This window comes from Amphibalanus amphitrite, unplaced genomic scaffold (genome assembly GCF_019059575.1).
Source record: "Amphibalanus amphitrite isolate SeventyFive unplaced genomic scaffold, NRLGWU_Aamphi_draft 000769F_arrow, whole genome shotgun sequence".
Classification (NCBI taxonomy): domain Eukaryota; kingdom Metazoa; phylum Arthropoda; class Thecostraca; order Balanomorpha; family Balanidae; genus Amphibalanus; species Amphibalanus amphitrite.
Genome location: NW_024882263.1, coordinates 213,773 through 227,187, shown reverse-complemented (window position 1 = coordinate 227,187; position 13,415 = coordinate 213,773). Strand labels below are relative to the sequence as shown.

Here is a 13,415-nt window from a genome sequence, read left to right as displayed (position 1 = left end):
CATAGTCTCCGACATGCAGTGTTGGACGGACTTGCTGCTGGTCCAAGGAACTTGCCGAGCTGAAATAATGGCCAGCAGTGAGCTGTTATCTGAGGCATTAGTCGAAAGGACCGGCTCAGGACCGGTATATAGGGCTGTCCGGGACAAGTGTCCTAATTAAAAGTCGGCTAGAGGACGGTGAACGCACGAGAATAGGACGACGATCATGTGTCACTGTCACTTGCCGGCCGAGATTAATTATCCTGATTGGTGGACTCGGACGGCCGACACCGTCTATACCTACTTATCCTTTCGCCCGATCTGTAAAACTGATCTGATCTCTATCGGCAGCTCCCGACCGGCCACGTCTCCTTTTACCAGAGCAGCTGAATGGACGGCTGATGCCGTCGCTATATAGGTATGGTCTGCTGTGCGCAGGGACACTTGTTGGCGACAGCGCGGCATTGTATGTATTTCTTGAGCGGAATGGTTGCCGCTGTCTGCTGTTGTCGTTGTGTGTATCGCCTTTGTTTTCCGAACTTCGGTATATTTGGCTATACAATATGATGATGATTCTTTGCAATGTTTGGCCATTTCATTGATATTGATGATGTGCTGTGACTCGCTTTTTGGATCTGCGATGAGGTGACACGCAACGCTATTGCTCCTGCTTTTTAGAAAGCGTGACTTATTGGTAGTGCCGGTGGGCTTCTGAATATGAAAATTGCCGTGCAATTGCCTACTACTGCCAGTCTGGTCAAAACGAAACAAACGTTGCAATGAACTCTCATGGCGCAGATGACAAATGTGTCCTTTCTCTGCTGTTCTATTTTCAGGGGCGCAGCCAAGGTGTGTGTGTGGGGGGGGGGGGCACACTGGGCTTAAGCCCGTCCCAAATCTAGCAGACGCCCTCTGTGAAGACGCCATGCAAAGCGCCAAAGGCGCTCTGGATGGCCCCTTCCACGATCATTTCCGGGCGCCGAAGGCGCCTTTCCAGTGTCCAACACTCCAGGCGCCCTCGACGGTAAGCCATTGCGGTACACCATGACCATGCGGCACTGGCGCTTAGGCTTGGAATTTTATATCTTTTTATGGGTAAAGATGCGAAATTTGCGCCCTCCTGACCCGAAATTGGCGCCCTTCTGAGCCAAAATTGACACCCTTACCAATTATAGCCCTCTCTGAATTTTTTCCTGGCTACGCCCATATCTACCTATTATTGCTATATACCTGCTTACTCTATCTCCGATCGTCAACCCATTTTAGGACTACCCTAGGTAGTACACACTGGACACCCACTATAACTAGTAACTAGTAACTACAAATGACAACATCTCGCATGACGGCGATGCTGTGAGACGTGCGACCTGCCTGCCGCCTTTGCACACCGCGCACAAACCTTATGGGTCTTTTCTCAATTTACCAAGTCGGAGTCCGCCATCGCAAGAATTTGTCAGGTCATAATTTCAGGTACTATATCTCGTATCTAATGCTAATGAGGCAGGTTTTGAAGTTTTGACGAAAGTAACTATTATGTTGTTTTTATCCACAAAAGTAAGCACGATATAACATTTGAATTAAGCAATATTGATTTAGCGGTCATATGTTTATAACATTTCTACGTCAATTACAGCGCAGCTTATTCGAAAACGCCGAATAATTTTCTGATCAAATATTACGGTATATGCTGCTCACGCCTAAAGCGACGGCTCAATTAACAAATTAGAATTGAGACTTTATCTAAATGAGCAGCTCCTACAGCTTAAGTGTTCAAGATTTAGTATTTTGAATACAATAATAAGGCTGAATTTTGTAAGCATTGCCCAGGAGTTTTTCCCCGGAGTTTTTTTCATTGCCCGCAGCTTGACGGATCTAGGCAAGATTTAGGAGAATTTCGCTCATTACAATTACCAATCATTTGAATTTTTAATCGGTGAGTACAGTATAACAAAAATTTTAACATCTCGAGGGTAGCTTATGCTTCAAAGTTGATGCATTATTAATGCTAGTTACTCATAGTACTTAGGTGGTACCAGGGGGGTACGCTCCGGCTGTTTAGCATTATGAAAAATGGTGACAGACGTTTGTGGAGGATTGTCGACGAACTCTTGTTCCGTGAGCAGTACTTACACGCTAGCGGAAAATTCACCAATCAGCGCTCGGCGGTACTCGACGCTGATTGGTCCGACGCTCGTGACGAAATTGCGGGGGACCGCAGTTATTCTCTATGGACCCGAATAGGCTTTTGGATTTCGGAGGGGTTTCTTTAAAATTATATGCTGTTTCGAGCTGTTTTCGAGTTGAAATATATTTCTTATGACTGTTACCTATATAATGGCACCATAAAATCAAGATTTTGATAAATATTACCGATGAAATATCGGCCGAAAAGACATGCTGTCATGGTACGGACTGCCCTGCGGCTGATGTGGGGTCCCTAATGCCAGCGTATGGTAATAATGGGGTGACGAAGGGTTATTGGAGACTCTTAGAGCCCCATCAGCATTCAGCATAGGGTCATCAGAGGCCGGGAACGTCCATCAGGGGTCTGAGTAGGCCTGTCATAGGGGCATACATGACACATCATGGCCCATGGGTCAATGTAGATCCATGGGGCCGTTGAAGGGCCATCATTGTTCAGCGTGGGCTCGCAATTACCTCTGATGGGCATATGCCGTGCCCCGATGGACTAACGCTGGCCCCTGATGAACCATCACCAGCCCCTGATAGGTCCACAAAGCCCACTGCTGGGTCTAAATTGGTCACTGATATGCCCAAATGGGCCACTGAGAAACCCGTACAACATCCCCTGACTGCACCTGCTGGACCAGTGCCGTCCTCTCATGGGCCCACCACAGCTCTTGAATGACCTTTTCAAGTCCCTTGAAGTGCCTTTATTGGCCTAAATGGCCCCTGATTGGCTTATGTGGTCCCTATTGGTCCTATATGGCCCCCATGAGCCCTCAACGTCCCTAGACGGCCTTACATTATATGTCACTGGGCCCTGTTGGGTCAGCACCGGCCCCTGATAGGCTTGCACTGGACCCACCGGGCCTATACCGACCCATGAAGGGCCTATGTCGAGCCCTCATGGGCCTCCGATGACCACACGCCGGCATGTGTGGCCCCATCAGCAGTGGTCCGTCTATCCCATGTACTTACGGTCTTTTTGGTCGATGTGACACCGGTAGTATATAGAAATGTTATGATTAAATGTCGTTATTACACAGTCAAAAGTCACAGAAAGAATATCCAAGCTCAAAAATGGCCTCAAACCCAACAAAAACTGGTATAAATCCCCTTCAAAAGCCGTAAGTCTATTAAACGCCATAGGGGAATAGCTGCAGTCCCCCGCAATTTCGTCACGAGCATCGGGCCAATCAGCGTTGAGTATTGCCGAACGCCGATTGGTCGATTTCCGCTAGCCTGTAAATGCTGCTTGCGGATATAGTTTTGAACAAAAGAGGGTCGCGGCTACTAATTATCGCTTGTCACCACTTTTTCGTCGGGAGCGTTCTACCTGGTTTATATAGCCTTGGGTGGTACCTACCTATCATCAATATCAAGCGACCTGTGATTCAAGTATTGATCCTGTGCCCATGTTTGTATAGGAACATTCTGCTTACATGGAGAAATTTTGGCTCAAGCTGGTTTATGCTGGAAGTGTGCCAAAATTTTTGTCGTAATCTGTATCAACACCGATGACTGAAGTGCGGCAACAATTTTTGGCGCATGTGCTAAATCAAGCTGAAGTTCTCTATGAAAATGTGCATTTAAATTTTTCCAGTTGGGATTGAATTGCCCTAACCACTACGTTTCCATGACACGCCTAAATTAATGTATCAAAATTCCCATAAATTTGAATGCTCATATCTATATTTGGGAGCACTGTTCCCATATGTGGGAACATACCTGTATTTGAGGATGCTTGACCCTGATTTGGCCTACACTTACAGAGTAGGTAAGTAATGCTAATACACCAGCCCCTTCCAGCATTCATGCTCAGCAAGCAGGTGGGTGGGTACACAGGTACCTACCTAACTTAAACTCATATTCTCCAGGTGCTCCAACAAACTGAGAGGTGATGTTCATTAAAAGGGTAACATGTAATTCATGGGTGGCATCATGGCCATGCTAAAGCTGAGAACAGGACCTTGCATAGAGTATAAATTAAATATATATGACTTTTGATTGTGTCTGAACTAGTTAACTTCTTCATTGAGGCTGCAGATGCATAAACCAATTAGGGTGGTACATTCTGGCATTGAGAGGCATATTGGATGTGCAGGTTCAGTATCCAAAAAGCTTTATATGCCCCAGGCCCAGCCTCCTAACCTCATTCCTCAGCATCAGGGTTGGCATTTTTGCCGGCAAAAACTAGTTTTTGCCATTTGCCGGTTTAAACCGGTTTTAACCGGCATAAAGTGGCAAAAACTGGCAAAAACTAAAACAGTCAAAACGCTATGCCTCTACATGCGTTTGAGCAGGACACGTTTTAAGTAGGATTCAGTCAATACAATATGCTTTCAAACAGAAGGGGTATCTTGACCATTTTAGTGTTAAATAGTTCCGTGAGTCCTCTATAATTAACCAATAAGGCGCCTTTTTGGTGAGACAAATGAGAAAGTGCGCCGGTGGGCGGCGAGTATTGAAGAAGTGGGAAAGGGCACCTGCCACTGACTTGTGCACCGGACCCTACGAACCGGTTCCTAACAGTGTCAGTGCCAAATTTGTGCTTAGTCGACGTAGCCGTTCTCCCAATCTGGAAGCGTCACCCCGCACGTGCGCACGTGCAAAATGGACCCCGACCGACTATGCACGACACCCTACTAATCAGTCCCTAACGGTGTCCCAATTTGAGCGCAATCGACCCAGCCATTCTCGAGGTCTGGTCGGAAACGACTCCTGCATATGCTCATGTGCAGAAGCACACCAACAGCGATGCATGAAAGTGCACTTCCTGGTGGACATCTATTGACTACCGACAGACATTTTAAGCAGCGGTAAACTAGCGAGACAATGCTTACTGGGTCCCAATGACAGACATGACTTTGTATATTTCAACCGATTGCTTTTTAGGCAAGCAACGCAGTTTTGGCCACTTGAGTTTTTGCCAGTTTCTGCCAGTTTTTGCCACCATGGTTTCTGCCAGCCGGTTTAAACCGGTTAAAACCACTGGCAAAAACCAGTTTTTGCCACCCTCTGCCAACCCTGCTCAGCATTATTGTTATGTGTACTTATTTGATATGGAGAAACGCCAGTATTTTTTACCAGATTGTTATTTATGATGCTGTTTTTTCATGCGCCCATTGTTTATTTTCTTATTTTTAAGTACCTTCTGCCAAGATGGACAATGGAAATACTGGCGGAGGAGATGGCAAGGGTTTTGTCAACAAGAATCTCATAATCAACTACCTGCCTCAGGCCCTCACTGATGGCGAATTCTCAAGCATGTTTGCATCTGTGGGGGCCATCAAGAAGTGTAGAATTATGAGGAACATGCAGGTAAAACCAAAGTTGTATTATAAATTCGATGTAGGCTAAGAAGTGTTGGTTTTTATCAGGAAGTGTCATATGTTGTTGACATAATCCATTGCTGTTTTGAGAAGTAATTGGTATGTTTGTTTTATGATGTAGCTTTTCTGGCTTATCAAAGCTCTACATTTTTACATCACCTGCAATTTTCATAAATTTGCTCTCCAACTCAATATTAATTTTGATCTGATCCAGCTCACTAGATACTGTATTTCAGTAATGAAAGGTGTGCTCCCAGCACCCAGCAGTGAGGAGCTGACATGAAAATTTGAAATACCAACCTCTAATGTTTTAATAATCCATTCTGAATTTCTATCCCATTGGTCTGTTTTTTTTTTTGCACAACAGCACTGAAGCAAAACTGAGATCACTGTCATTTGCCTTGACCTACAAAAATCCAGGATGAGAGTGGTCTCATATCTGTTTGACTTTGCAGAGCAAGTTATTGCTTTCAACAAGGAATGTAGCAACAGATACAACATTGCATGGATGCTATTCTTATTGATGAAATGAATGAAATTTTGCCTTGACCTACAAAAATCCAGGATGAGAGTGGTCTCATATCTGTTTGACTTTGCAGAGCAAGTTATTGCTTTCAACAAGGAATGTAGCAACAGATACAACATTGCATGGATGCTATTCTTATTGATGAAATGGGTCGATACATACATTCACATCTGGCTAACCATCATGCGATGTGCTTAAACTCTAACCAAAATTAGTTTGCTCTGGCTCCAAGAAAGACATCCATAATCACACTTCTAACCTACATAGGTATCTTGCACAATTTTGTAACTACAAATGAATTATTCGTAACAAGGTTTCTGCAATAGTGTCATTGGTAAATACCAAATGGCTCCATTTTCTGTATTTGGGTTGGCCTGTTCACAGGAAATTAGGACCATAAGTCGTCACTAATAATGCTCGTCGAAAATGTCGGTGGTCTGTCCCGGACGACCTCGGTTAATATGTTTTTCTGGCAGAAACACATCACCTCTCAAAGAACAAGATGCATTTGTATATCTGACGGCGAAGCATTTTGCGATACTACCGGCCAGATTTAGACCCATGTCATGTACATCTCTTTGAGCTTTAGTATTTCGCACTCGATACTACATTACCATTTTCTCTCTGACCAGTTAACATAAGACACTGCACGCACTACCCTGCTGCTTTGCCTTTCCAGACAAACTACAGCTACGGCTACGGCTTCGTCGAGTACGTCAATCCTGAGGACGCTGACCGTGCCATCGAGCAGCTCAATGGCCTGCAGGTCCAGAACAAGAAGATCAAGGTCTCATATGCGAGACCACCCGGCCAGGACATCAAGGATACCAACCTCTACATTCAGAACTTGCCCAGGTACGCTTGTTATGACTCGAATATGTTAGGTAGGTAACTAGCATACTGGAATGCGAGGGACTCGTGGTCATTTTCTCTCATTTGATATCTGCAAATCATATCTCACGAGCAGTCGGATTTCGCCCTTGCAATTAAAATGCCTGATGACGCATTCGCTAGGAATTTTATATAACCTCAGGCATACTTTTATTGATGTCTCTCATCCATTGTCATCGTTGGCCAGGAACATTGACGAGTCGTACCTGGACGGGCTGTTCTCGCCGTACGGTAAGATCGTCCAGCGCCGCCTGCTGCTCGACAAGTACACCCAGCTGCCGCGAGGCGTCGGATTCGTCCGCTATAGCCTGCGCTCCGAGGCACAGGCGGCCATCGCCGGGCTGAACGGCGTGGTCCCCGAGGGGGGCACGGAGGCGCTCAATGTGAAAGTAGCCGAGGACTTCAGCAAGAACAAGATGGGCGGTATGCAGCAGCCCGGAGCCCTCCCCGGTGCTGGTGAGTTGCTTGCGTTTGCTTGATGTTGTTTTCAGTTGTAAAGTCGACTTGTTATACAATAGGAAGCTAGTTGGCAGAACATATCGCTGTCAAATCTGGGATTTAGCAATACGGCACGCTTCAGTTGCAACTCCGCTGTTGACATATAATGTGCTTTCTGTGTCTTTGCCGTGTTGGCTGAATGTGTGGTTACTGGTTAGCTAGTGTCTTAGCCGTTTCTAGCCATTTAGGCGTTTTCAGAGAGTCGCATTTGATGCCATTATAATGCCTTTGTGGAGGAGTGAAGCCGATGTCTCCAGTGACCCGCCTGTCGGTGCCCTCCACAGGTGGGCGGGGCCATTTCGGCCGCGGAGGTGTCCGAGGCGGGGCCAGGGGCGGCCGAGGCGCCGGCCGCGGCGCCGGTCTCGGCGCCCCTCCCGCCCCTGTGGCCCCGTACCACATGATGGGTCAGGGGCCAGGCCGCGGCGGCGGCTTCCCCGGAGCCTACGAGGCGCCTCAGGCGGCCAAGCCGGGCTACACGGCTGACTTTTCGACCGGCTACGGGGGCTATTCGGCCGGGTACGGCGACTACTCGAGTCCGTACGGCAACTACTCGGGCGGGTACGGCGACTACGGCACTGCCGACTCGGTGCAGTACGCGGCCGGCTACGGCGACTACTCGGGGGCGTTCGGCGCGCCGCCGCCGGCAGTACCGGCTCCTGTCCCGGCTCCGGCGGCGGACCCGAGCGGCTGGGCCGCCGGCAGGGGGCAGCTCCGGAGGGTGAGTGGAATACCGTCCCGGTCCTAGTCCTTGGTATAGTGAACCAACACCTGCTTGTAACTGGGGCGTCCGGTTATTGGGGACCGTCAGTTAGCGTTTAATTTGTGTGGGGTTGAACAATTTCAACTGAACTTCAACTTCAGTTGAAAATATGCCTTTACTCTGAGTGAAGACCCTTCCTTCGAGTCAGTTGTGGAGGAAAGTTACGTAGCTCGTAAACTGCTGCATTAATAACAGCAGCTGCTCGATGGAGAGAGCAAATTATTTGATCCAGTATGCTAAGGAATAAAACAAAACGTTTACTTGTAGCATTGGGTTCGACCTGGGTGGATGATGTTCAGCAAGAATATCAAGTTCCTTGTGGTCCGTTGCCAAAAGAGGAAAGATTAGTTTATTCCTGTTCATGTTCTATATGACGTTTTTTCTGTTTTCCAGGGAGGTCGCGGCATGAACAAGACGATGCCGCCCAAATCCAACAACCGCTTCAACCCCATGGGTCCCAGTGTCTAGGTGCTCCACAGGTAGCTCAGTGGGCATTGGCCGGGTATTCGCCCCCGTTTTTCCTGTAGCGAGGCCGTGGTGTGGACACTTTGGAAGTTACATTGGCTTTGTGAGGCTGTCTTGCCGGTTCATTTGTAGGTGCGTGTTGGGCCGGGCCGAGCTGCCGGCTGACCCGTGCTGGTTTCGTTGTCGCTTTGTTTGTCTGAATCGCGGTGCAAAACGCTCGTTTTGTTGGCTTAATTTGTACCTAACGTGCGTTTGGTAACAAAGCACAAAGTACGGTTATGTTTATTAGCGGACGCATTCGTTTTGTGCATGATGCTTTCAACTGGAAAAGCTCAACGAAAGCGATGCTTTTGGCCAATGACTTACGCCTCTTCATTTGCATAACCGCTTCCCCTATAGCTGCTAGGAATTTCGGTCACTTGCTGAGTGTGTTACTGGTATTGTTTGCTGATCTAAAGCTAGGGCGTACTTACCAGTGTTGAACATTTCACTGTTTGATGTCAGGTAGAAAGACATGTTATGTTCCCACCAAACGGTAATCAATTTCATAAAAATCGAGCGAGACTGCCATTGTTTTGTAAACAATAAACGTCATTGCCATCTATACCAATTAAATTTTATTGTTTCGGCAAGTACGCGGGATCATCAAAACACCTCACGGGCTAGCTTTGCGTCCAAAAATAATTCATGTACAAGATACATCAACACATCGTTCGTGGTCGTGGCACTGGCAGCCCCAACAGACAGCGTACCAGGCCTGAATGATGGACTCGTTCGATTCCTGGCTCTGTACCGTTAACTAGGCATGATATTTTTATGTTTATTTGCGCTTGTATGCAGGCATCGGTAAACCCGTACCAAGAGTGCAGATTGTGCCATGCGCCCATAACGTCATTTGTTAATTCGTTCCACCGTTATCACACCGTCCATTTATATCGAACCCGGTGCGGGGGTATAGCGCTCTTACCGTGGCTCTGTGCCAAAGACCGTCTCTGGCGGCTGAGACAGAAGCCAGGACGCCCGAGCTCCGTCCGCACAGGACGACCAGCCGGGAACCTGATCGGGGCCGGAGATTTCCGGATATAACCGGCTCCGGTGGGCGTGGTGGGCGATGGTGATTTGTCCAACATACGACATTGCGTCAGATTTGTCGTGGGATGCGGCAGTGGAAACTGCTTAGTGGCCGCAGCTCACAGCACCTGTGTCCGATGACCCGGCATCGGGTAAGCCCCGAGAATGTAGCACCCGATACTCACTGGCGGCGCTGCCAGAAGACCCTGTTATAGGAGTTAGGACTAACCTTTTAAAGGAGTTTTCCCCTTCACCCCTCCGCTGCATCTCGACTCAAACCAATTATTTGACGCACGGGCTGCCAGTCGCTCTATTGCTAATGCGTTTCAAACAGTTGCGAAAAAGAGGATGGCGCCACAAATCCAGCATCAATAAATCAAATACTCGCTCAACGTTTGCAACAGTCGTATAGCTATGCGTTCAGCATGGCACAGACTGCGCGCACAACTGCGACTGTTCTGCGGCATCGGGGTCACGGCGTCACGCGTCACGTGATGCCCGTTTGGGGGCGGGGCGCGGCCGGCGATATAAGCTGGAGGTCGGCCGCCGGCGCGTCACTGCCGGCACACAGCTCGGGTCTGCTCAGCTCAGAGGTCTCAGAGGTCCGCTCGGAGGTCTGCTCGGAGCTCTCTGTGAACGGAGCTTTATACCAGCGGTGACAGCAGCCCAGCGACAGTCATGGAGACGGTACGTGGCGCTCCGGCAGCGATCGATTCCATTTTCATTTGTTTTATCTGTGAGGGAGATCAAAGGCCCCAACTTTGCAGTAATGTGTGAAGCTCTGCGCTCTGCGTTAGTCTGTCCCGTCAATACCTTGATTTGTAACGCTGAGACCGTGACCAGGTATGCCTAACTGCATCCCCTCCGTCCACCAGCGCGGCCCTGTGTGCATCATCGACCCGTCGGAGCTGTACCGACCGGAGGTGAAGGCCAAGAAGGCCAAGGGTCTGTTCCGGGAGTACAGCATCGACAAGACGGACCACATCCAGACCAGGGTGCGCGATACCTACCTCAAGATGCACACCTACCAGACCGTCGACTACGTCAAGCAAAAGGTTCGTCGTGTCGACGTTGTTCTGAAAACATCGTCACCGCCATCGAAATGTTCGTAATGTTTATCATTGCTAATGCTAGATAAGTTTATTCATACATCTGACGCTTATTTACGACGCAACTTATATAGAATGTCATCGCACCAATCAACTGAAGTTAATTAACTCATTGGTTATCAAGCCGTAGATCAGGAGTTCACCGACCGTTCAAATCATCAACCTCGCGTCATACGGACTTGATGTGCAACAGTTCCTGACCTCGCACCCATATGCACGCAGATCGCCTACTGGACGCGGTTCGACAAGTTCGAGGCGGACATTATGCCGGCGCTGGAGAAGCTGAACGACCTGGTGGACGAGTCGGATCCGGACGTGGACGTGCCCAACATCGTGCACGCCTTTCAGACGGCCGAGCGGATCCGCGCCGACTACCCGGACCTCGACTGGTTCCACCTGACCGGGCTCATCCACGACCTCGGAAAGGTGGGGGCGCCGGGAGGCAACTGACGAGTCCTTTGTGCGGAGATTGAATTGAGGCGAGGGCCCGACGCTGCGGTAGGCAGGATGGACGTTATGGGGCTTACTTGGGTGTAGTTGTATGGTTATGCCGATATTACAGTGTTGAAAAACGTCTGTCAAAGTTGAGAAACAGCCGTCTCTGAGTTGTTTCATAAAACATGATTATAAGTGTGCTTGTTCATCTCTAGAAGCCCAGCTTACTCCTCACTCCCCACGATCATCTACTTCTTCGTTGACGATCTGCCTCCCACCTTCCCATCCCATAGCCACATTTGTCGGTCCACCGTAACACGATGTGAGCGGGCGGGCAGGTGGCGCCTGGCCCGGTGTCCGTCACCTGACGCCCGCCGCCGCCCGACCAGGTGCTCGCGTTCTACGGTGAGCCGCAGTACTCGACGGTTGGCGACACGTTCGTGGTGGGCTGCCGGGTGGGCAGCTCGGTGGTCTACCGCGACTCCACCTTCCACGACAACCCGGACGTCAGCGACCCCAGATACAGGTGGGCGAAGAGCTTAGCGAATAACTGCGCAAGGCATAGAGAAATGAACAGGTTTGTCTGTCTATCGTCGTTTTCCGCGTTATAATTAGTGCTTATCCTGACATCGTCTTTAGAGACGGCTATCATTGCACTACCTCGTTACGTGATGTTGCGTCTTTCCTGTGTTTTAGCACGGAGAATGGCATCTATGAGCCCGGCTGTGGGCTGGACAAGGTGCTCATGTCGTGGGGCCACGACGAGTATCTGTACCGCGTGCTGAAGCATAACAAATGCACACTGCCGGACGAGGGACTGGCCATGATCAGGTGAGCATTACTGAGTTCTATACCGTCACAAAATAGTGAGATAATCATTGAGGTGATGCCTCTCGGAGGACAAGTGTGCAGATGAACCGAACCCAGGTGCGTTGTTAGCACGAAATTATATAGCAAATGGACTTAACGTTCCGATTTCTGCAAGAATAAATAATTGTTTGTTTATTTTGCGGTATAAAGTTTCCCGTACGCCTCCTTACACGCTGCCGCCCTCCGTCTACAGGTTCCACAGTTTCTATCCGTGGCACACGGGTGGCGATTACATGCACCTGTGCAACGACAAGGACCTGAAGATGCTGCCCTGGATCCGGACCTTCAACAAGTACGACCTCTATACCAAGTCGGACCACTTGCCCGACATCCCCGCCCTGATGCCCTACTACCAGAGCCTCATCGATAAGTACTGCCCGGGAAAGCTGCAGTGGTAGCTGGACGCTCATCCCTTCCAGTGAGCTGGCATGCCGGAACGCTGTGCAAAGTCGGGACCAAGTGCTGGCGTCTAACGCACACTTCTACGAACGTTTGACGTTCGCTCTAAGGCCTATATTAGGTGTCATTCTGTCACTTTTTACGGCATGTAGTTGGGTTTTCACTCTGTGTTTTTGGTGGCTGCCGTGTTTATCGTTCACGTTTACAGTTGCGTGTTCTAGCCTAATGTGCGCTACTGACCAATGGCGGAATGGCGCGCTTTTATGTAAACTTTTAACGGCATTATGCATTTGTACGTTTTAGGTTTTGATAAAAGTGCGCACTGTGTGTAGCGTGTCTTGTACGGCATACGTGGTTCAGGGATGCTCAGGAATTTCATGGGTCTGCATTTCGCATTCAAACGAGGGCATGTCATGATGTAGATGTTCGCTCAATTTCGCAATGCTTATCGGCATGTTATTAGTTAGTTATTACGTCTTTTTCATCGATCATGAGTAGCAAACGTATGATAATGCATATATGACTGATACATCTTCTTTTGATGACGTAAGATAACGTCGGCGACGTCGCAGTCAAGATTCTTGTCGCAGTACAGCACAGCCTGGGCCAGCATTCAAACTGAGCAATGAGCATAATCAATTAAAATCAAAATAAAGCTAGCAGCTTCCATTTCGCTGTGGTAATGACCCTTGGTCAGCAGCAAATGCTAGCTGAAGGAATCTATCATGTTTATTTGAACATCATACCAGTCTCGTACCTACATTGTCATTGTGTTACTAGAAACACCCCAAATTTTTAATAACAAATTAAACTTTTATTTAAAGTAATAAATTAAGACCAAAAGTTCAGAAATGTAGTGCAATATTTTCAGCGACAATTGCTAGCTGAACAAACGA

The 13,415-nt window shown here is 48.5% G+C and overlaps 2 protein-coding genes across 9 annotated transcripts; both read left to right on the top strand.

Moving 5' to 3' along the window:
- Positions 1–982: 982 nt before the first annotated feature.
- LOC122365873 (sex-lethal homolog) lies at positions 983–9,239 on the top strand. Of its 8 annotated transcripts, none has more exons than XM_043337465.1 (6): positions 983–1,003; positions 5,312–5,484; positions 6,701–6,876; positions 7,100–7,368; positions 7,695–8,128; positions 8,564–9,239. In XM_043337465.1, the coding sequence occupies exons 2-6, from the start codon at positions 5,326–5,328 to the stop codon at positions 8,636–8,638; spliced, it is 1,113 nt and encodes a 370-aa protein (XP_043193400.1). In that variant the 5' UTR covers positions 983–1,003; positions 5,312–5,325; the 3' UTR covers positions 8,639–9,239. The 8 variants fall into 8 exon arrangements, with proteins under 8 accessions (XP_043193400.1, XP_043193399.1, XP_043193398.1 ...); XM_043337464.1 differs by lacking the exon at positions 983–1,003 and adding an exon at positions 1,639–1,912; XM_043337463.1 differs by lacking the exon at positions 983–1,003 and adding an exon at positions 1,659–1,791.
- Positions 9,240–10,240: 1,001 nt separating this feature from the next.
- Positions 10,241–13,048, top strand: LOC122365878 (inositol oxygenase-like). Its single transcript, XM_043337475.1, has 6 exons — positions 10,241–10,393; positions 10,582–10,761; positions 11,038–11,241; positions 11,640–11,776; positions 11,947–12,081; positions 12,314–13,048. The coding sequence occupies exons 1-6, from the start codon at positions 10,385–10,387 to the stop codon at positions 12,516–12,518; spliced, it is 870 nt and encodes a 289-aa protein (XP_043193410.1). The 5' UTR covers positions 10,241–10,384; the 3' UTR covers positions 12,519–13,048.
- Positions 13,049–13,415: the final 367 nt, after the last annotated feature.